Raw genomic sequence first — 24,425 nt, 5'->3', positions numbered from 1 at the left:
AAGTTAAGATGAGTTTTAGTGCCTGTCTGTGACTGCCACTGGACAGCTGTGACTAGAAAACATTTGGGGCCATGAGATTATAATGATCCATTGAGAAGAAAAAGGTCCTAAAGTGTCAGGAAAATCAAACTTTAGACTAGTCTGAAATGTTAATAACACTAGGAGTAGGCGAAGTTATTTAGTTTGGGTGGCTTGCCTGAAACATATGTTTTGAAAACACACATATGATAACATATAGGTTCTCCCTTCAAGAAGCTTGCAACCCAGTGGTGGTGAACAAAGTGGAGTTGAGAAAGTTGTGTTTCAGTAAAATGAGGAAATCTTATCAAATGCTGCACAGATGTCAAGTAGATAGATCATAGGTAAAAGGAACGCCAAGCAGTTGTATTTTCCATGTTGTATTAAGACAAATTACTGCTTAAGAAAAAGTCAGGTAAAGCAGTGAGATGGAATGGAACATATTATAATAATTTCCAAAGATAAACACTAGTGAACCCAAATAAGAGGCTTTCATTTTCTTTAGCCTGTTTATTGTACAGCCTTTAATTCAGTATTAGTGAAGAGAAGATCCAGGAAACAAAAAGGCTTGGGAAAACAAGCACCAAATGCAGCCTTTCCCTGCTCTTTAATCAGACTACATAACAAGGGCAGCTGTAAAGAGCGAGATTGTTGGATCCAAAGATGGCAAAAGAGAAACTTTTTTTGGCCCTCACTGGCCACCCTTTTTCCTTCCCATGAGATAAGGAAAAAATATTCCTTCTCCCAGTAGCCAGATGATTAACTTGAAGTCTTAAATCATAATACAGGCAATGGGATTAAGCCAAAAGATAGAACAGTGCAGGCGAAGAAAAGGATGTGTCTCTTTTCCTAGAGCCTCAGTATACCCTATTCATCTTCTGTCATTCGGAGAGAGAGGCTGGGGCTCCCCTGGTGAGTCAGTGGTAAAAAAAATCCATCTGCAATGCAGGAGACGAAGGCTCAATACCTGGGTCAGGAAGATCCCCTGGAGGAGGAAATGGCAACCCACTCCAGCATTCTTGCCTGGGAAATTCCATGGACAGAAGAGCCTGGTAGGGCTACAGTCCATGGGGCTGCAAAAGAGTCAGACACGACTTAGCAACTAAACAACAACAAACAACAGATGTTTCCAGGGAAAATTGACTTCACAGAGGATAAGTTTGAGGTTCACAGTGCAATATAAAGGGTTTAGGAAATAGAAGGGGAAAAAATCAAGTCAAAAATCACAGGGACCAAAAAAAAAAAAAAATAGGAGGGCAAAAAATAAAGTTCTCCCCAACACCTCCTCCCCACATGAGATGATCCCATTTATAAGAAGAAGATTAGTGGCAAAGTCGTTTGCCTTCCCCAGGGACCAAACAGCTTTACAAACAGGACTTAGTAAATAATTAATACAAACCAATGCTGAGGTTTACACTTTAAAAATAGTTCAAAGCAAAAAACCCAAGATGACAAGATAAATAGGAAAAACATTTTAAAGTATGGGCTGTGCTCTTTCTGGCATCTTCTGGCTCTTTCTGGCATATCTTTCTGACATTAAGGGAAAGGGAGAGACCAGGAAATAACAGGCAGCTTTGGTCACGCTCTCTCTCTCTGGGCCTTTAGCTTTGGCCCAGTGGAGCTAAAGGGCATCACTGATTGGACAGGAGTTAGTAAAGGTGCTTGCTGTTTCCATGTGGGGCTCCTTATCTCCTCAAGGGGTGGATTTCTCAATGACTTGTTAAAACCCTAAAGTACAGTGACAGCTCACGGACTAATTTAGACCACTGAATACGACAGGTTGGAGCAGAATTTTCAAATGCTGTGAACAATGCAGTATGTTGTGTGTAAAGATAAATGAATTCACCAGTCACCTCTCTTTTCTCAGAAACATGATTCCGGTGACAGAGTTCCGGCAGTTCTCTGAGCAGCAGCCTGCCTTCCGGGTGCTGAAGCCATGGTGGGATGTGTTTACCGATTACCTGTCTGTGGCCATGCTGATGATCGGTGTGTTCGGATGTACTTTGCAGGTAGGTGCCTGGATTCATGTCAAAAAAGAGGCAGAGCAAGACACTAAGCCGTTGAAACCTCTTAAAAAAGAGTGTGTGATTTTTAGCCATGTATACATTCGTTGCTCTTTCTCTGTTTGCGTGTGGTATTTATAATCATGGCAGGGAGCCTGAAGCCTAATTTCCTGAACTTCCCTAATAAGATAAATAGGATATTTAGCTGAGTTCAAACAGCAGTTGAGTATAGTCAAGTAATATTTGATGTCATGAATATCAAAGGGAGTCCTTTATCTTCCAAAGTTGGCTTTACAGTAAAATATAGCATATATACCCACAGTGCCATTTACATTGTTAATATCAAGCTTTTTTCTTTATCTTTTATTTTTACTCCTAAGATTTTCTGAAAGAACTGACATCTTGATGAGATGTTTTCACACCCAGTGCTTTAGTTCTGAATTAAAAGTAACTGAATCATAATTTATTCTGTAGATACTGCACATTCATATGTTGAATCTAGTTTTTTTTTTTATATCTATGTGTCAGGCACTATCCTTTGTGGCCATAAGCAGTTCATTTCTAGGGGGAAACTAAACAAGCAATCAGAACAAGTTGTGATAGAGGCTTCCGAAGAGCTCTTGAGTACAAAGGAGGGGAACCAGAGAAATGGTTGCAATATTAAAACTTGAGAACCAGTCAGGAAGAGGGAGCTGGCAATAAAGAAAGTGCTAGGAAGAGGAAAGAAAGCTCTAAGTCATGGATGTGAGAAAAGGACATGACACCTCTGGGAGACAGTTTGTAGGACTGGTACCCTTTGGGTGTCGTCAGTGTGAGAGTTGAAGCAAGAAGCGCCTGGGGATAGAGTCAGACCGGGAGGATGCAGTTGGTGAGGTAACGTCAGGAATGGCAGTAAAAAGTGAGTGATGGAAACTGCTCTGGAAAAGGCTAACGAGGGGCAGCCCTAAGGACAGGTGGAAACCAGGAGAGAGGAGGGGCTCAGGTGTGGTCAGTGAAGGCAGGTGGTTCAACTAACTCACAGGCTGAGGAGAGAAAAACAGCAACTAGGCCTTTAGAAACCTTAGTGCATGTGGTTGGAAAACTGAATGGAAGTTAAAGGCTGTGGGGTAGGTGGGACTTTCATGTATTGATAGATCATCTGAGAGGAAAAGTCAGGAAAGAGGGAAGTAGCTAGAAGTGGTACAGAGTAGAAATAAAAACCTTTTTGTTGTTGATTTTAATAACAGTTAACATCTAGTGCTTCCTACGGCTTCCCAGGTGGGTGCAGTGGTAAAGAATTCACCTGCAATGCAGGAGACGCAGGTTTAGTCCCTGGGTCAGGAAGATCCCCTGTAGAAGGAAATGGCTATCCATGGGAAATTCCACGGACAAAGGAGCCTGGTGGGCTACAGCCCATAGGGTCGCAAAGACTCAGACAGGACTAAATGTCTGAGCACAGTGCTTCCTACGTGTCAGGCACTCTTCTGAACACTTCACATATGTTTTAAATCATTTCGTCCTCATACCAACCCTAGGATGTTCTATTATTATCCCCATTTGTAGATGAAAAACTAAGGCACCAAGAGATTAGGAAAACTTCCAAGGTGACTGACAAAACCCTTGTTGAAATCCAAACAGTTTGGCCCCAAGTCCCTATCCTAATCCCTAACACCAGGCTGCATTTTATTTGTGGACTGAGAATATTTCGCCCTCCTCCCCACACCAATAAAATGATGCCAGTGAAAAACTAGAGTTTGAAAGAAAGGGCATAAATTCATTCACAAATAAAACAGCTAGTTGTTGAAGAACCTACTGTGTGACAGGCACTGTTGTACAGGCCAGGCATTGTCAATGCAGGAGATAAAAATAAAAGACAAATCTCCTAGCCTTATAAAATTTAAGTTCTATGGGGAAAAATAATAAGCAAAATCAGTCAGTTATACGCTGATTCACTGGAAAAGACCCTGATGCTGGAAAAGATTGTGGGCGAGAGGAGAAAGGGGCGACATAGGATGAGATGGTTGAATGGCATCACTGACTTGACGGACATGAGTTTGAGCAAATTCCAGGAGACGGGGAAGGACAGGGAAGCCTGGCGTGCTGCAGTTCATGGGGTCGCAAAGAGTTGGACACAACTGAGTGACTGAACAGCAGCATCAGCATACATGTTAGAAGGTAATAAGAACAATGGAAAAGAAAATAAAGCATACAAGAATGGTAGGAAATCCCAGCAGCTGAGATTAGCACTTGTGGTTCTCAAACAGGGTGCCCTCACCAGGGAGGTGACTTGTGAAGAAGGAATTGAAGTCAGTGCGAGAGCAGCCCATCCAGATATCCGGGAAGGAGCCATCCTACCAGAGGGAACAGATGGAGCAAAAGACACAGTGAACAAAGCGGTCACAGTATCCTTCCCCTTCTACTGAAGAAATTGGCATTTGGCTTTCTCAGCTTTCTATCTCAGTTTCCCTGGAGCCTGATACAATAGAATGTTAATTGTGTTACTAGGCAACATTGCTCATGGCATCAATGGCTGCTGATTGATCAACTACATCTGGGCTCGGGGAATGATAAAAATGCCTGGTAGGAAGACATAGATGGGGATTTCTGTGATTCTGGTGACACCTGTAACTGGGCATGTCCCTTGACACGTGGAATATCTATCTACTAAGTTACAAGAGTTGTTGGCTCCTTGGGAACATAAGGCATCAAAGTCAGAGTAAATCTGGAACCTGCATACTGTGGATTTCTCTTCCGTGCACCTGAGATGATCGGGGAGGAAAAGCCTGGGGAGAGACTAGCCCTTGGGCAGTAGTGTGGACCACCATACAGATAGTTGTGAAGATTCCCCCCAAAGGGAAAGAGCCTGATGCTGCCTAACTGGCAAGCTGTGACTCCAGTCCTGTTTCCAAATGATTCTGGAACCAAGCAAAATCTGTTATAACACTATAAGTTTGAATGTTGAGGTGATGTTACAGGCCTGAAGCAGGAGTGTTCCTCACACACTGAGGGAAAAGCCAGGAGGCCAGTGGGCTAGAGCAGAGTGAGGAGTAGAGTAATAGAAGATGAGGCCTGAGAGGCAACAGCTGCCAGATCTTGGAGGGCCTGGAGTCAGCTGTAAAGATTCTGTCTTTGCTCTGAGTGAGATGCTCTGTGTTTGGAGGCTTGTCATTATCTGACTTAGGTTTTGACAAGACCACTCTAGGTGCTGAGAATACAGTGTTGGGGGGCAAGAATGGAAACGGGGATTACTGAGAAGGCTAGTGCAATAATCCAGGCATGACACAAATCAGATGGCTTGGGCTAGGACTGAAGCTGTGGTTCTGGATATATTTTAAATGAAAAAAAATGAGAGTTGCTAAAAGATTGGATTGAATGAGATAAATGAGAGAAAAAGAAATCAAGAATGACTATAAGATTTTTAGGCCTGAGCCACTGGAAAAAGTTTGTTTTCGAGCATGTTAAGTTTGAAATATGTTAAATGTCCAAGTGGAGAAGTAAGCAGTTGAATAGAAGACCTGGGAGTTGATGGTAAGAGAAGAATGATCATCTTCAGGAGGAAGGAGGTGTTGGATCCAGGATCCAGGGGGGATTATCATTGATTTGGGTAGAGGGAGCACCTTCTACAAGAACAAGAATGATGGCTACAGAGACATTTTTTGCAGGGAGAGGAAAGACACAGTAAGATGGGAGTGTATGCCTTAGAGCTTCCACGAAGTAGAAAGTGACCCATCTGCTGAGAGATTGTGGGGGAAGGGAGGCAGCAAGATGCGGCAACAAGGTGAGTATGGATTGGGGTCCCCGAGGAGAAGGGCGGATTTTGGAATGGCAAATTGGGGAAATAGCAGAAGGAGGGTAACACAGGTCTGCAGGAAGACTCTGCATCTGTCTTACTTTATCACTGTGCCACGCATGACAGCAGAACTGCTGCAGGGCCTGCTTATTAATAAGTGCAGGAGTTTCTCTTGCTTGCTTATTCCATCGTAGAAAAGGGAAACCACAGAGCATCTGTAAGAACTAGTAGCTAACTTGGAACAAGATAAATGAAAATGGGAGTGTGTACCTATGAAAATGCCATGATGAACATCATTTAGGGATATGGCTGCTGTGAGTTCAAGCACAACTTAAGCATCTCTTCCCGAGCCCTGGTCAGAACCATCTTCCCGGAGCACAGTTCCCATCATGTCTCTCTGCTACACAGAAGCTTCCCACTTAGCACCCTGCCCAGCACATCGAATACCGCTGCTCAGATGGGTGACCCAACCTGGAGCCTTCACACACAGGCCTGTTTCATCCTTACTGCCTTTAAGAATATGGATGCCAGTTGACTGGATACCAGAAGTACAATCTGAGATGTCAAGGTTCTAAAACATCTGAAATACCCCAAAGGAAGATTGCATCAGAAGGTGAAGGCTACAAAGCTCAGAATTCATATGGGGTAGACCATGGTTCAACAAACATCTCTAAGCACCCTCAGTGTATCAGGTGTTGTATGATGTGCTGGAGACACTGAAAGAGAATACAGTAACAGCCCCTGCCCTTGGATTGCTAACAGTCTACAGACCATAGGAATACAGAAGCGATGCCATGCAACGTGTAAGCACCTTAATGGTGGTAGACTTCAAGAGCATTAAATATGATGTCATCTCAGCTACTGGAAGTTAGGGACTTGAGGAGGCGAATTTGAGTGAATTCTCAAAGAATAAGTATATAAAACGAAAATATACATTTTTTGAAAAGAAGAATTAAAGGAAAAAATCAGTATAAGCAGTAGATTTAGTGTGATTATTTCAGAAAGCCCTCATTGATGGGTCCTCATAGCCTTTTCAGGGGCATCCTGCTCTGGGTGTGGCATTCCCACGGAATCTAGGATGCTAATAGCACTCCCACTGAGCGACAATGGTAAGGAGCCTGTGATAGAATCTGTATACATTTTATTTAGCTCCTATAAGGACCCTTGGGAGGTAGATCAGTTCCATTTTTCAGGTGAGAATTCTCATCTGAAAGGTTAGGTGATGTCCCAAAGCCAAGAGAGATGCAGCCAGGGTTCAGATCTCAGGTCAGTTCTCCACCATGTACCTTTCACTCCTGTGTACTCTGCTATGGGTGAGATAGTATGGAATCATTACAGTTGCAAATTGTAATAGCCAAATTTTGGCGTGTAAAACAGGCTTTTAAGTAGAAACAGAAGTGCAAGATGACTGAAAGAGAAAATAGAAAGTTATAACAAGATTGTTTTTTTCTTAATTACAGCTTAGGTTCTCTAAAAGATTATTCACTGTACACCTACTATTAACAAATAATAACTTCTAACCTGTAGTGAACATTAAAGAGACAAGAAATACAATATAAATTACTAAAGAGAGTACAACCACCCAGTATTTGTATTGCAAATGAAAGTAATGTTCCTGAGGGGGAGAATTTAAGCTCTTACTTTAGCTCTGCTGGGATAATCCTGTTTAATGACTGATAACTTCATAAACAAAAGGTTCTCTTTGAAGCTCAAAATCCTTTCCCATTTCTAAGGGGATCTTACAATAATCACAATATGTTTTTATGCCTTGATTTTCCCTTTGTGCAATAAAAGTGCAGTCATTCATTTTGATCATGTTTATAAAATAAGATAACTCTTGGGATTTGAAAACATAGCAAAGCAAAATGTCAGTAGGGTTAGAAGAGTACTCATTGGTGGTAAAATATTATTCCAGCAGCTTTTTTACTATTTTATAAATGGCCTCTTCCAATAGGGAACAATTGTTCATTATCTCTTTTTTTTTAATCATTATACAGTTACCCTTTTACTTTATTTTTTAAATTAATTTATTTTTTTAATTGGAGGATAATTGCTTTACAGTGTTGTGTTGATGACTGCCATGCAACAATGTGAATCAGTCATAATTTCATATATATATGCATATATCTCCTCTCCCTCTTGAGCCTCCCTCCCTCCCCACCCTCATCCCACCCTTCTAGGTCGTCTCAGAGCACCAGGCTGGGCTCTCTGTGTTATATAGCAGCTTCCCACTAGCTATCTATCTTACACATGGTAATGTATATAATTATCTCTTTATTCCAAAAGAGATGGTGTGCATATAGGTTTAACACTATACAGCTTTGAAAATACTGGGGAAAGGAGGAAGATATTGTCTTATCAATGGTGTGTTGATTCTTGCCTTTCGATGTGAAGGGATCAAAATCAACATTTGTCTTACTCATCTGACAAATATTTATTCATTTCTGAGCAAGTGACTATTTTCAAGGCTGCCATGGACTAAGAGCACGCATAAAGAGCATTCCTTAGATTGTATCAGTCCACATAACAAACAAATATAAACTCATTGTAAACCAGGAGAGTGTATGTATCCTATTTCTGTACAGTCACACACCCTCAAGGACCAATAGCATAAACACCCAACCTTGTGCTATAAACAATACTATTCAAATACTCACATTCAATAAAATAGACGAAATCCTGAAAGGTCAACACGCTGCTTCCTGGAAAAATAAGATTGCTTTAGATCTCTGCTCCATGACTCCAGGTTATCTTATTATGACCAAATCCAAAACAGCCCATGGTCAAGCTGTTACCAAATATAGAGTTAACAGTTAGAAACCAGCAACAGGAACTGGAAGACAAGCCCCCTGGAAGCCCTAGGGGACTGCTCTGTGACTGCTACACAGGAAAGACATTTCCTGCTTTCTGAATTAGAGGGGGAAAAAGCCAAGAGAATGATTTCAATAACTTGAAATCACCTACAAAAAAAATCCTAATAGACTAAGCCAATGGCCAGGAGCAAACTGTCCAGTAGAGTCACACTGGAGAAGAGTTTGGGACATTGGAGCTTGCTGGTTGGAGTTGATCATCACTTTTATTTTTGCTTCATACTCAACTGCTTCTCTGATTTAGAACCATCAGCATCAACTCCATGGCAAATGGCCTTCAACTGAAAATACTCACAGGCAGGTCACTGGAAAGCACAGGTGGTAAAAATTAGTGATTTCAGAGTAGTTCATTTTTTAAAAAAATTTATTTTGCTGTGCCAGGGCTTAGTTGCAGCACGTGGGATCTTGGTTACTATGTGTGAGATCTTTTGTTGCAGCATGCAAACTGGGATTGAACCCAGGCCCCCTGCATTGGGAGCTTGGAATCTTAACCACTGGACCACCAGGGAAGTCCCAGAATAGTTCATTTTGATTACACACCCTGAATCCTTGCTTCTGCCTCTCTCCCCTAACCCTTTGTCCCATACTACCCAGGATCTCTAGTACATTTTTCCTTTGCCAAATCTGAATTGACAGATGGAGACTCAGAAATTCTTACTTAGATTAGCCTATTGTTTAAGATGAAATTCAGAATCCTAATGAAACAGCAGATAGTACCAGTGGGTAGGCTTAAAATGAAGACCTCATCTAAGATATATTTTATAAAGTTTCTGTGTACCCACAACAAGTTACCATTCTACTTCCCTCTTTGGGGAATATAAAATAAAAATCATTTGATGGTGAAAATAATTTTAAAGAGCAACCTTTCTCATCTCATCATGGTGGTGGATGCTGTGAGAGAAACACTATTTCCAAATCCCTGTTACATCTCGTAACAAAAATATGCCTTAGTTAGGATTTCCTTGTTATGATGGTTTATTCAAACTGATACTTTTTCTTCCCTAGAACTTTATTTCTTGTCATCTATCACCTTGACAACTTAATGTGCAGTGAATTCCTGACCACAAGAATAATATATGAGTGCCTTTCACCTCGTTCTCTTGGGTTTTACACAGGACATGAATCTAAATGCTTTTCTTAGACCATCTGATGCCGCCCAATGCCATTCAGTGAATGGGGAACGTTTCTTTTTATTTCACTATTATGGATTGTTATGACTTTGTTGCCTATTGATTGTTTAATAATACATCTTTCCCTCAGATAACAAAGCACTGACAAGAGTATTGAATTTTTTCATCTGTGAAGCAACTGAGATTTACTTATATTTAGTCTCTTGTTAGGACTTGCCTAGTGGCTCGGTCGGAGAAGGCAATGGCACCCCACTCCAGTACTCTTGCCTGGAAAATCCCATGGACGGAGGAGCCTGGTAGGCTACAGTCCATGGGATCGCTAAGAGTCGGACACGACTGAGCGACTTCACTTTCACTTTTCCCTTTCATGCACTGGAGAAAGAAATGGCAACCCACTCCAGTGTTCTTGCCTGGAGAATCCTAGGGACAGCAGAGCCTGGTGAGCTGCCGTCTGTGGGGTCGCACAGAGTCGGACACGACTGAAGCGACTTAGCATAGCATAGCATAGCATAGCATAGTGGCTCGGTTGGTAAAGAATCTGCCTACAATGCAGGAGACCCGGGTTCGATCCTAGTCTCTTGTGGATCCTATGTTGTAAATCACCAAAATCTGTGTTTAAAAATCTCTATTAAGCGGGTTTATCATGAGATGGAGGGAGATAACCTTGTATTTCTAATCAGGACCTTTGATTTGGAGACCCTCCTCGATCCTCTCATCCTGTCAGGCAAGCAGATTCACTCCTCCTCCTCTGCCCTAGCTTGGTTCCTCCCTGAGACCCCTCTTTCCCATTTCACTGGGAACACTGAGCACGTCTAGATCTTCTCGGCCTACACAGGGTCTCTGTGCTAAGGGTTAGGTTAACACTTGGCACTACATTTTAATTGCAAGGCTTGTAAGTTCCTACATTATATCTGGAATCTTACATTTAACATACATAATGTGTGCTGTTATTTTGTCCCCATGCTACTGTTTTTCTTTGTAAAATCCTGCATTTTTGTTATTTTTATTTTACAGTTCCTATTGTTTTGGAACATCTGTCCTTCCTACAGTTTTTTAAAAATCTAGTATTATTCTTTTGTATTTACTTTAATTTAAACTATGAAATAAAACACTCCCAACTAGAAAGATACACACCAACTGAAAGATTTAACAAAATATAAGATCCCACTCACAGTGGCAATGAAAGCTATTAAGTATCTAGGAATTAAGCTAATCAAGAATACACAAGAACTTCATTAATAGCTTTTAAATGCCTCATAAATGACTTATAAGACAATTTGAATAAATGGAAAGACATTGTGTCTTTGGATGGCACAAACTTGACATTACAAAGATGTACAGTCCTCAAAAACTAGTTTATAAATTCAAAGCAATATTAAGAATATACTAGTTAGTTTATTTTTGAGAAACTTGGTGAACATATATCAAAATTTATATGAAGAGTTCTCATTTGTGGTGGTAAAGGGGAGTAGAATGGTGTAAGCTGATAAAAGGAAAGAAAAGAGAGGAGGAAGAGGAAATGGGGAGGGAGGGACTTTGCAGGAACTGATAAAATACTGTGCTTGGAGGAATACGGAAGGTTCAGCCCTCTGCCCCTGAGGGTTCCCTTGCCCACCACACACGCGACAAAACACATTGACTATATGAACTAATGTCTTCAGATTTCCTTTATAGAATATGGGGCAGAAGCTCCGTCTAATTCTCATTCCGTTCCCAATTGTAAATTTCTAAATCTCTGCAAATATTCTATTTACAAGCAGGAAATTTCCTAACTCTAAATTTCACAAGTGGGTACGTCATTAACTCTTAAGATTTAGCATCCCATTGTTTCAAAAGCAAAACTCTAGCTGAAAGAATTCTCTCTAATTGTTGGAAATAGAAACCTTGCAAGACCAGGCCTCCCCTGGAAGGTTCATTCATTTGTCCCCGTGAGGAAAGACAGTGGTGGTCCTGGATAAGTAAGTACTCACCAGAGTTCATTCTGTGGAATGACAGGATGAGTGCAGAAGAGTGGATGAGACATTTTTGCCATGTGCTAATGTATGGTGAGCATTTGTGTGCTAAGTTGCTTCAGTCGTGTCCAACTCTTTGTGACCCCATGGACCATAGCCTGCGCGACTGCTCTGTCCATGGGATTCTCCAGGCAAGAATACTGGAGTGGACTGCCATTTCGTTCTCCAGGGGATCTTCCTGATGCAGGGATCGCACCCGTGTCTGTTATGTCTCCTGCTTTGGCAGGCAGGTTCTTTACCACTGGTGCCACCTTAACAGCCTTGAAAAGGGACTGAGACCTTTGAATTACAGAGATACTGTGCTTATTTCTGGGTATTTTACACCATAACTTAAGAGACTGTGACCAGTAGAAAAAAGAGACCAAAAACCTGTACGAGACCTAGTTGAAGGTATACATAGCCTAAAGCTGAGAAAATTGATGGTATCATGAGAAAAGATAGCAGGTACTCAAAGGGCTGCCATGTGGAAAGTGTAAATGGTCTAAACTGATTTCATGTGTCCTAGGACACCAAATAGAACCAACAACAGAAGTTTTAGAAAGAAGATTTTGGCTCAGTACAAACCCAACTTTCAAAAAGTTAAGCTCTTTCTGAAAATACCATGTTCGGTTGTGAGTTTCCCATTATTGGAGATGCACGTGCAGAGAGTGAATGGCCTGATGGAGGAGAGCCTACAGGGACAATCCTCATGTCGAGAACTGTGGGCATTTATCCTTTACATACAATTAAGTTCTAGGCAGTGAGTTTAGGCAGTGATAAAAATGACAAGCCCTACCAAAAAATATCAACTGATACATCTGAAATATAATGTCAGGTGTATTTTAAGTGCTTTGTGAAAAAGCAGTGTAAGGAGAGAGACAGGGGCCTTACTTTAAGTAAGGTGGTCAAGGAAGTCCTCTCTGAAAAAGTAACACTGGAGCAATACCAAAGGAGCTGAGATGGGGAGGCATGGGGGTATCCAGAAGAACATTCCAGGCAAAGGAAACACAAGAGGCCAGTGTGGCAGGCACACAGGCGAGTGTGGTGCCTTCCACTGTTTTCTTGCTAGGATCCACCGTGTGAGGCTTGACATCAGTATTGATATAAGTGGAGCATTACCACAAATGTCAGGCACCTGAGATTTAAGCTTCAGACTTGTCAGAGTTAAGACAAAGAATTTAATACTGCAGTGTGTGAAATCTGGGACCTTATGACCTACCAAAGCAATTAGTATTACCTCTTTGTTGACACTAACCACAGGGTATAGAAGAAAATATTAACATATCTCATTGCCCGTTCAAGACTTCAAGTTGCCCAAAGGCAGGATCTGTGTCTGGTACATCTTTGTACCCACTTTTGTGTCTTAGACCTAACACACAAGGAATGTGTGTTGAGTGAATGCATCAATGTGCTTCAGCAGCTCTAAGAATTTATTAACTGTCTTACTAAAAACAATTGTACAAACACTTAATTTAAAACTGGATCATAAACTGATGGAGGAAAGCTTTGTGTGGTATAATTAATGAGAGGAGATAAAAATCGGATCTCCCCTGCAAAAAAGTAGAAAAAGCAGCCAGTAGCAAGTGATCTTTCTTTAGGAGTATCAGAGATTAAGCACAGCCCTTTGCAGAACTGGATAGGAATGTGAGGAGCATCCTCTCTAGAACAATTATCATAAACCCAGTGCTGGAGAAGGGAGACAGGCCCTTAAGCTTGAACAATAAACTTGAAAGAAAAAATCCTTTGAGGATGTACTGCAAAAATATGCTAAAAATAGATGAACAACTCCTGACTTGTATGTTATGTGCCCTCATGTTTTAGAAAACTACAACCAAAATTGTGTAAAAAAAAAAAAAATCATGCTTTTATGGCAAAGAGAGTTAAGAAATTGTAGACATTGAGGCCACCTTGGAAGAGCAAGTTACAGAATCACTGCAGTGAAGCCAATGAAGTATATTTTTACAGAACCAAGAATTTGTTGTGTTTTGGCCATTTGTGGTTGTTTTATAATAAAGTTGAATGCCATGGTGAAAATCAGGTTTTTCTTGTACAGATGATTGTCCATTCATACGATGTTGGGTAGAGAAGTATTTTTAGGGCATCCCTAAGCAAACCTCATTGTAAGTGTTGACTGAGTTCTGTAATGGTATTAGTACTTGACCTTATACCCATGGAATAGATTTTACAAGCTGCCTTGAGAGTCTAAAAACCTCCATGTTGTTTTGTGGGAAAATGGTTTCTTCTTTCTAAACAACCAGTTTTCAAACGAACTTTTGAAGGCTTGCTTATGTTCATTAACTATTTAGTATAGTTTAGTCTTTCAGACGGAGAAGGCAATGGCAACCCACTCCAGTACTCTTGCCTGGAAAATCCCATGGATGGAGGAGCCTGTTGGGCTGCTGTCTGTGGGGTCGCACAAGAGTCGGACATGACTGAAGCGACTTAGCAGCAGCAGCAGCAGTCTTTCAGAGATTAAAAAAATTTTATTTAAAATTTAGTGGTTTCTGAGTAATGGTGATATTTTCATGATATTGGTTTATTCTAATCTAAAAAGGTCATTCTAATCTAAGAAGGTCCTGTACTAGTTAAATTTCTTTTAAAGAAATAAAAGTAATAGAATTTCAGAATTGGAAAAGAATTTAGAGGTGATTTAGTATAAGTTCTCATCCAATATAGAAATCTCTTTTACAGCATCCTTGACAAATTAATATCTGGTTTCTATTTGAGCGAATTTGGTAATAGGGAGAAGTGTGCTGTTTAATCACATTTTTGCTATGAAATCGCAAGTAAATCAGTACATATTTACTGAATGTTGACTAGGTTCCAAGAGCTGTTAGATATTATTGGGAGTAAAAATAATTTAAGGCTCCATCTCTTAAGAAGCTTAAGGAATAGTTGGAAAGCAAAGTAACACATTCATTCATTGTACCAATTTATTCAGTATGCTATGTTATAGACACTGTGCTAAGTTCTGATAACATAAAACTTGCTCTTGGCCCAGAAGATGTTTAAACTGTTGCAAAGATAGACATTCAGATACATCCTTCTAAAACACAATATAATTGCTGGGGGGTGTGTGTATGTGTGTGCGCAGGCGTGTGTGTTCATATTGTAATGACCATAGATTGCAATAGCTGCCAAAGAGGAAGAATAGTTAAGTCTACCTGGGGAAATCAAGTTTCTTGATATTCTGTGTAGGATGGTTTAGATTATATTCCTGAAAAAAAAAAAAATGTTGTGATGTGTTACAAAGAATAAGACTTGTAAGGCAAAATAAAATTTAATAAATGTCCATGTGGAAGTGTCTAGCAAATAAAGACTTACAGCTTTTTAGATGTAACAGTATTTTATTTCTAAGAATAAAGAAATAGAGGCTTTGAAATGTATACATCACTGTTCATTATGTAATAGCAAGTTAAAAATCTTTAGGCTTCCTAAGAAGTAAACTGTTCTAACTGGCAATATTAGAATTAGCTACTTTAGATTTGAGTTGGTATCTCCCTACTCAAAGTATATTAGTCTTAAGAGTTGGCAAGATTCTTTGGACCAATACCTAAAACTAAGGCTGTGTAATCCTAAATTCAAATATGTTAGCTTATGTTTTGGGATGTTAATGTAAGCTTTTAAAATGTTGGAGCTGGACTCAGGAAATGCCTAATGCATGAGGAGACTATGTTGTAGAGATCCTCTTCTGAATCACTCTTGTGTATCATTTGTATTGGTCAGTTGCTTAATTTTAAACTTTTAGAATTCTGTAGTATCAGCCACAAATCTTTTGTCTAATAAACAGACCATCAACTGCGTCATCAGTTTACCTTGTAAGTAACCTCATATGCTCCCTGGGAATCTTAAATCTGGGTTAATTTTTATAATTTCAGCTAGGTCAAGTAAAATTAAAGAGAAAAGTTGAATCTTTCCCCAGAGCTTCAAGCAAAAAAAATGGGGACTCTGCCATATGATGTTGGATAAAACACATGGTCTTTCTGAGCCAGTTTCATTAAATGAGCAGTATTGGCATCATTTTCATTTCACAGATGATGGGAGAAACATGATGGTAAAATAGAAATGTATTATGTTTAGTCTCTAACTCTAGACTTCAAAAGCCTTCTCTTCATCTGACATTTCGAGATGTCATAGGTGTGATTAGTTGAGTCTCTGGCAAAGAGATTGAAAGATGTCTAAGATCAAGGTCCAAATGCCCAGTTCTTCCCTCTCACAGCTGTCTGCTTCCCTCTTCCAAAGGATCTGCAGGAGCTATATAGGCAAAGGACAGACAGACAAAAGAACATTTGATGAAAACTAAGCTGTGGCCCCAGACCTCACTGCACTCTCCCAGTGAGCTAGGCCAGAACTCAGATAAGTCACAAGGACTTCCTTTGGCTAAACGCTGAAGGCTGAACCGGAAGCCGGTGGGAGAGCACAGGAAGCCTCCTTTATCCTCTTTCCCTGTGCTTTAATCTGTCTCCCTGGAGCAAGAAAAGGGGAAGCTGGGCAAAGAAGAGACTGGGTGAGGAAGGGGTGGGGAGGAGGAAACTGGCTGTTGATTCTCCAAAAAGCCAGCAGGAGAGCTTGTCTGAGCAATCCTCCTCAGGCCCTCCCAGGGTATAATCCACTTCTAAGAGGGGGGCAGCTCCAGACCCACCTATCACATCAACTTCAGGGAATAAGAGAGACTTCAGAGTGATGACTCCTGTGAGAAGCTCTAAAGAGAGACTCCAAACAAACTAATTCTTAGAGAGCCCCTGCTCAAACTCAGAGCCTTAACCCCTTAACCCCTTAAGCACCAAGGTTCAATACCTTTTCCTTTAATGTTACCATCTCTACCAGTCCTCTTTCTCCTAGAAAGAAAAAAGGAGGAATAAAGTAGAGTCTTGAGTTCTGCCCAAAGGTCAACCATCAGATGAGTTAGAAAAAAAGAAAAAAAAATCCACAGCTGAAATTTACCTTATATGGTAAAATATCTATTTGCCTGGAATGTGTGGAACCAAATTAATGGTATTTCTGGAGTCCAGATAGCTTAACTTCCAAAAAGCATAAAATGATTGGAAAAAAAAATTCTCCAACCATCCATCACACCTAAATAACTGAGGATTGGCATGACTCTTGCCTTACCTGCAAGCCTTCTGTAATATCATGTAAGTTAAAGTGTTTGTCACTCAGTCGTGTCCAGCTCTTTGAGACCCTATAAACTGTAGTCTGCCAGGCTCCTCTGTCCATGAAATTCCCAGGCAAGAATACTGGAGTGGGTTGCCGTTCCCTTCTCCAAAGGATCTTCCCAACCCAGGGATTGAACCTGGGTCTCCCGCATTGCAAGCAGAATCTTTGCCATCTGAGCCACCAGGGAAGCCCTGGTGATGTCATAGCGAAGTACAGCTGTTCTCTCTTGTAAATAATACCATCTATTCTTTCACATAGATTGGACCACAGCCTGGCAATTGACATCATTCATTTGCTGAGTAGTAGAGCAAACTATTTGATTACTATAGAAAATTTCTGAAATAAATTATCACTTTTTAAAAGATTCTTTTAGTACTTCTTTGTTTATGTGGTTGGTGCCAGTGGTAGAATTCTGTATCTCTGTGCTGTTTGTACACTGGTGTGAATAGTCCAGAAGATTTATGTTTCTCTGGGACTCTTTCAGTTTCTATCTTAACTCCTGCTTACAGATTTGTCAGTGAACTACAGGGTGTCCAGAGATAAGTCAGTTGAACATAGAACTAAGATTTCAGTCCCTGCGCCTTGCTTCAGAAAGAGCTTTTTCTTCATTATTTCAAGAGCATAATTTTAAATATTTCAAAATTCTAAGCAACAGAAACAAATTGTCTTGGTTATGGATCACCAACAGTATGTTCCTCTTGTTTATCCATAGTTTTTGTATACGCACTGAATTTTCTCATATGGACTTCACCTTGAAGTGGGCGCTTTCCACTTAAGTCGTAATGGATGAAATAATTCATTAGCCTACTTGGCTTATCGGAAAATGCCATGAAGCAAAAAGAAAACAGTGTTTAATTTTATCCACTTCCTCATTTTTCTTTTCTATTTTTGTGTGTCCTAAAGAAGCTTTCCTCAAAAGAAAAGGGATGAAAACAATGGATACAACTAAAATTCAAGAGGTAGGAAAGGAAAACATTCTTGATGACTAGAAAGTCTCAGGCTAACCAGGGTTAAAAAAAATTAACATTCACAGTATGTATAGTCAGTGTATGTATATTCATAGTGGTAGGAGAATTGCTTTTATTAAAGCGAGATATCAAAATGCAGATAGGATCCTAATGTAGATGTGTTGGTTTCTCCTTTTACTTGGGAATTAAATGAATGGGTAGTGCCTCTCAAATCTGGCACTCTCTTTGTGTATCTTCAATGAGTCAGCCCTTTGCTCCGGCTTTAGGAATCACTAGGCTGACATCACTTGGCAATTTGGAGGTTGTGTGAAATGAGCTGTTTCATCTCAGAGGAGGATAGCTAGAAGGCCAGTTTTTCCAGATGTTCACTAGCATCTGATTTTATACATGTGTGTACTTGCCACTGTTGCAGTTTGTTTTCTTTTGGGGAGGGGGCACAGTGTTTATTTACTCACCTCATATTTATTGCACACTTACTTTGTACCAAGCAATGTCAATAAGGATGGAGCTTATCTGTATCTTCACTGGTCTAGAAGGTAAACTGATAATAGAAAATTAGACTATGTTTCCATAGGTGCTACAATAGAGGGAAAATCCAGACTTAAAAAACTGCTCCCATTAATTGTATAGTTTTGTTCTATACAGTAATGACCCAGGTAATTATGCTTTAACTTTTTCAGTGTTTAATTCTTACACCAGACTAGTGGCATTTGATGTTCCTCAGAGAAATTTTTGATGACACTTCACTAGAGAAGATCTGCTTGATGTCTGGTTTTTAATCATGTACAGATGAATCCTACAGCATGTGTACTATTGCTGTACCTTACCACCAAGAGAATTGATTAATTCAAAAATCTAAGTTTTAATCAGTTCATCCCTCCAATCCCTTAGATTTTTTTTCCTAAGGACATTGATTCCATGCCTCAGAGGTGCCAGGGTATGATTTTTTTTTTTTCTCCTTTTCCTATTAAGGAAATAAGCAACCAGTAAAAACAGACTTTTTACTCAGTCCTTATGTTTATTAATGAACATCTTAAAATTTGGCAATTTTCTTTATACTATTCTTTCTCTCTCTCTTTCTTTCTCTCTTTACACTCTGGGTCTAAACTTCCTCTATATACACAGGGTGTTATTTCCTGACCATCACATAAGTTTTAAACATCATCATTAAATAAGGAAGATACCATGTGCATAGCAGGCAGGAAACAATGCCACACCCTTGCAGTTTTGCTTTTCGATTTCCTCTGGAGACAAGGACTTGTTTGTGTTGGTGAGAGTGATGCAGTGTGTGTGGTGGCTCATCCGTGTCTATTTTTGTTCCCTATGGTGATTGCCCCCAAGTACACATGTATTGGGCTTGGAGAATAGCAAGCTTTATGAATAAGACATTTGCTGAGAATTCAAGCATTTAAATCTTCACCCTTTTAGAACCATCTTCCATGCCTTTTTCAGTTCCTTTTGTTTCTCAGTAAGATTTTTTGGTACTTAAAATATTCTCAGTAGTTAGCCTTGAAACAAATTCTGGCATTCTGAGTTAATCCTGTCACTGATGAGGGTAAATCTTATGCCTCTTGAGGACAGAGGCTTTTGTCTCCTGGCGTGTTTCTGAGAGAACATAATTAATGCAGTTTGTACATTAACTGATAACTTAGTGACATGAAAGCTAATTCCCTTCCCTTGTATCGCCATCATTCTTTCCCAGGAGAAATGGGTCTACCTCATAAAGGATGGCGACAGTCTGTCTTTTTAATCTTTTTTTTAAAAATCTATGTATTTATTTATTTATTTTTGGCCATGTTACACAGGCATGTGAGATCCTAGTCCCCCAACCAGGGACTGAACACCTATCCCCTGCAGTAGAAGCACAGAGTCCTAACCACTGGACTGCCAGGGAAGTTCTGTCTTTTTAACCTTATCCCTTGTTCTTTGCAAATGCATCCCTTTGCCTCCTATCTCTGGATCCCACAGGGTTCTGACCTTATCCTCCCTCCAAACCTATCTAGATCCAGCAGCTTTGAGGCTCCAGTGAAGTTGCTCCTACTCCATGAATCCTTCTCCGCTCACTGCAAGCCTTAGCTTATTGCACTTACCACATCATTCCCTTGATGTATATACAACATTGTGTGCACCCTTGTTTGACTTTTCATGTGGCTATTTATGTTTCTCCAACAAGAATGTAAGTGCTTTTAGAACAGGGAATGTTGGTTATGCCTCCTTGATTTTCCTATGATGGTTAGCATAAAGTAGATCTTCAGTAAGTTTTAGTTAATAAAGGATAGACTCTTATTAGTATCTGTGAATAAGCCCTGGGGAATAGATCTTTGGGATCTGTTTCTTACTAGACATTCTTAGATCAGCAGAGATAACTTGTTCTATCATTCTGGGGACAAATCTGCTTGGTCTTCAGGGTCCAACCCTCTGGAACCAGTTGTATCTGGAGAGTGGAGGGAAGGTAAAGGATAAAGTTAATCACCTTCCTATTGGTCCACCTGTCATTTTGTGACTCCAGTCTACCTGTCTATGTCCAACTTGCCATAACCAAGTTAAAGCATCATCTTTTAAAAGAACAGGCCACTATCTAAAGAATATACCTGAGTCACACATTAGCATACTGGAATGATGACTGCTGATTTATCATATGCAGCAAGTTTTCTCACTTCTTTCAGTGATAATACAGTCATAGCTATGATTTAAAGTCTAAACCAGAAAAATGACTTAGGGGTTATAATTCATAGAAAAAGAGTACTGGACTTAATTGTCAAAGTTGTAGGAAAATAAGACCTCTCATATGCTGTTAAGGGGAGATATAAAGAAATCCAGACTTTTCTTGGTGGGAGAAGAATTTGACGTAAGTTTGTCTTGTTTGGCACTAGCCAAGCAATATTGTTTATTTGTAATGGTAGCTTGCTCATCAGTCATGTCCAACCCTTTGGACTGTAACCCACAAAGCTCCTCTGTCGATGGGATTTCCCAGGCAAGAATACTGGCATGGGTTGCCATTTCCTTCTCCAGGGAATCTTCCTGACCCAGGAATTGAACCCGTCTCCTCTGTTTTCCTGCATTGCAGGTGGATTCTTTACCCACTGAGCCATTGGGGAAGCTCATAATAGTCATGAGACTAATTTTTTTTTTTTATTTCGACACACCACCTCTCTCTTCTGAAAAGATAGTAAAGCAAGAGTTATGCTTGAAAACACTCTCTGTTCAATGTGTATAACCATGATAAAGTATAAAGAGAGATACCAAAAACGCATACATGGACTTAAACGGGAGATAAACGGTTCTGTGGAGCACGAATGGAATACTGAGTGCGGCTGAGGCAATAGCCGGGCTCTCATCCAAATGTAGGCAGTAGCAGCCAGGAGTTCAGCTCCTGCCAGTAAAGGAACTAAAAATGCACCAAGCAAGATAAGAGACTGGAGTCCGGTCACTGTAGCCAAAGGCCCTCATTTCCAAAAGGAAGCTAAAAAGAATGGCGATGAACTGACTGCTAGAGCTGGTGCTTCAGAGGAAACCATACATCTGGGGTACCTCCCAACCAGGAACTGAGTCAGCCTGCCTGGAATTGTGAGATCCTGACATCACAGTGGAGCAGCAAAACATCATGACAGGTCCTAATGGTGGACTGGGAGGCTGGGTGCAGGAAACCACAAAAGAGCTCGCGAGAGAAAAACAGTCTCTTCAGAATAAGCGTACCGCCCAGAACGCATGAAGACAGCTCTGCTAGCAAGTCTCTCAGCAAAATTGACAGTTGGAATATTGATTCACTCCACTCTAGAGGAAACGAGGCTTTGCAACAATAATGAAGTTAAAATAAATATATTTACTAAAGTGTAAAAAAATTAAATGAAAAGCAGAAAAAGTAAATTTAGAGTGGTCAAGGAGATAAAGACAAAACATTAAAAAGTAGGTAATATGTCATAAGATCAAGTGAATATAAAAAATTTAGAAATCATAGAAATAAAAAACCACTGAAATTTAAAATATCAACAGGCAGAAGAAAAACACTGTACTCAGTTGCAAGAGGAAGTAATGAATTAGAATTCTGAGTTACCCAGAGCCCAGCGTAGAGAGAGATGGAAATTAAAAAGCACACACACACCCGTGGAAGATCAATTGAGAGACCCTAACATATGTCTAATAGGAATTGCAGGAAAAAATGGAAGAAATGATGAAGCAACTTTTGAAGCAATTATTTAAAGAGATTTTCCTAAAGTTTTCCAAAATTGAAGAAAGTCAAGTCCTTGGCTACAAATATTGAGCAGTGTTCATCTACATACATTTAAAATTAAGGTGAAAATGTAAAAGATCTTTTGTTAAAGATAAAATCTTCAAAGCTACCCTAGAGAAAGAGAGATTGCTCCTCAGAGAACAAACTCAAGCTGACAACAGGCTTCTCATCAGCAAGAGGCCACAAGAAAATGGAATCATATGTTTAAGTGCTGAAAGGAAATTACTGTCAATGCAGAATTTTATAATTTACTAAATTATTATTCAAGAAGTGAAAGCAATATAGACATGTTCAGACGTATGAGGCATATGAATTTTCTATCCACAGGCCCTTATTAAAAGAACTATTAAAGGATACACTTCAACCCATAGGCAAAGGAACTCAGGGGGAAGATAAAGGATCTGAGACAGTGGGTGAGCACATGATTTAATAAATATGTAGATAATCACAATGAACTGTAGATTTTTTTTTATATTATGTGTTTCAAAGGAGAGCTAAAACAGACTCTGGGAACAACAAAACAGGATAGTTCGGTGGGTAGTTAAAACATGCTTGGAAGAGGAGGTAAGGATTCTGAAAAGCTTTAAGTGTATACATTCTAAGAAATTATATGTAACCTTTACTACAGAAATTTAGTCTACACATTCCCAACCAGCTGAGGCAGGATGGAAAATAGGAGATGTGGACAATGTTATCAGGGCAACAGAAAGCAGGAAGGAGGAAGAAGTGGTATATATAAAAAAAAAAATATGGACATAAATCCAAATATCACTAAATATCCAAATATCACTAAATATCCAAATATGAGTGAAGTGAGCCACAAAAATGTAATAGATTAAATTCAGTTGTAAGAAGAAAGAGGTGATTAGTTTGGATTTTTTAAAAAGTCCATAAAACAGACACCTAAAAAAATAACAAAATCACAAAGTTTCTAAATAGAGATTAAAGAAGGATATTAAAAAACAGGAAAAAGCTAAAGAAGCTGTGTTAATATTAGATAGTATTTAGATCTTCTGTTTTCAAAAATGCACTCTTTATCAAAACAAGGTATATTTTTAAATTTTAGAACATGCATAAATTCTTGTAACACCACACAGGATACAAAAGAATCTCAACACCCCGAGGAATTCCCGGGTGCTGAACCTTTGCAGTGAACCTCTGGCAACCACTGATGTGTTCTCTGACCTGGTTTACAGAATGTCATGTAAAATCAGGCAGCATGTAGTTTTTGAGACTGGCCTGAATGCAATCATCATTGAAATATTTTTCATGAATTATAGCACATCTATACCATGTAGTAATGTAGCCCTTAGAATGAAGTAGATCTCTATATGTGGATGTGTTAGAGTCTGTAAGACATACTATGAAAGTGAAAAATTTAAGGGGCAAAACCAATGCATGTAGAAAGATCCCACGTGGTTTATACGTCGTGTGTGCAAAGTCACTTCACTCATGTCCGACTCTGCGACCCCATGAACTGTAGCTTGCCGGGCTCCTCTGTCCATAGGATTCTCCAGGCAAGAATACTAGAATGGGTTGCCATTTCCTTCTCCAGGAGATCTTCTTGACCAAGGGTTTGAACCCATGTCTCTTAACGTCTCCTGCATTGGGAGGAGGATTCTTTACCACTAGTGCCACGTGAGAGGTCATGTCTATGTCAGTACACAGACATAGAGTACCCACCGAGCTTATCAGGGCTTCCTAAGGAACGGCAGGGGAGTGGGAAAGGTGAGGGGAGTATGCTCCCCTCTATGCTAAATATGCATCTTTTAAAAAAATATTTATAATAGCAAAAAATAAAATGTTTAGGCATAACTTAATAAATGCCCAACATCTATTTAAGGAAAGATATGAAACACTCGTGGGAGATACAAAATTAGATTAAGCCAAGTGGAAATACACACATGGAGAGGAAGGATCAACACCATAAAGATGTCAGTGCTTCTTAGTTTACAAATGCAATATAATCCCAGTAAAAATACCACCAAGGTGGTTTGTTTTTTTTGATCTAGACTATAAAGTTGATCATAAAGTTCATTGTGAAAGACAAGCATGAATTTGAGCACTTACAACACTCATTACTGATTTAGTCACCTATCTCCTGTACTGGCCCTTGAAGGGTGCCTTGCTCTTGGTATCTCTGACATGATGTCTGACATACAGCAGGTCCTTCACTAGGAGTGACTTTTCCTGGGGCACACTCAAAAACTAGTTGACACTTGTGTTCTACACGTCCCACACCACCCCCATCAGTGTCATTTATGTCTCCTGCATGTAAAAGATAAACT

At 39.9% G+C, this 24,425-nt stretch overlaps 1 protein-coding gene across 2 annotated transcripts in view; it reads left to right on the top strand.

The window, feature by feature from the left end:
- Positions 1–24,425, top strand: part of LRRC8C (leucine rich repeat containing 8 VRAC subunit C) — an 83,035-nt gene that overhangs the window by 49,614 nt on the left and 8,996 nt on the right. Inside the window, exons 1-2 of one of the 2 annotated variants that reach the window (XM_081495477.1) lie at positions 5,663–5,778; positions 22,465–22,550. Coding sequence is in view for 1 of the 2 variants with exons in the window: in XM_081495476.1 (XP_081351602.1) it covers positions 1,890–2,027 (138 nt within the window). In the remaining variant the exon portion in view is untranslated. Of the gene's footprint in view, positions 1–1,885; positions 2,028–5,662; positions 5,779–22,464; positions 22,551–24,425 lie in introns of those variants that run through there. The other variant, XM_081495476.1, reaches the window with a different exon arrangement.

This window comes from Giraffa tippelskirchi, chromosome 5 (genome assembly GCF_054371585.1).
Source record: "Giraffa tippelskirchi isolate mGirTip1 chromosome 5, T2T-mGirTip1v1.2.pri, whole genome shotgun sequence".
NCBI classification, from domain to species: domain Eukaryota; kingdom Metazoa; phylum Chordata; class Mammalia; order Artiodactyla; family Giraffidae; genus Giraffa; species Giraffa tippelskirchi.
Note: the sequence above shows the minus strand (reverse complement) of the source record. Positions and strands in the feature narration are given on the sequence as shown.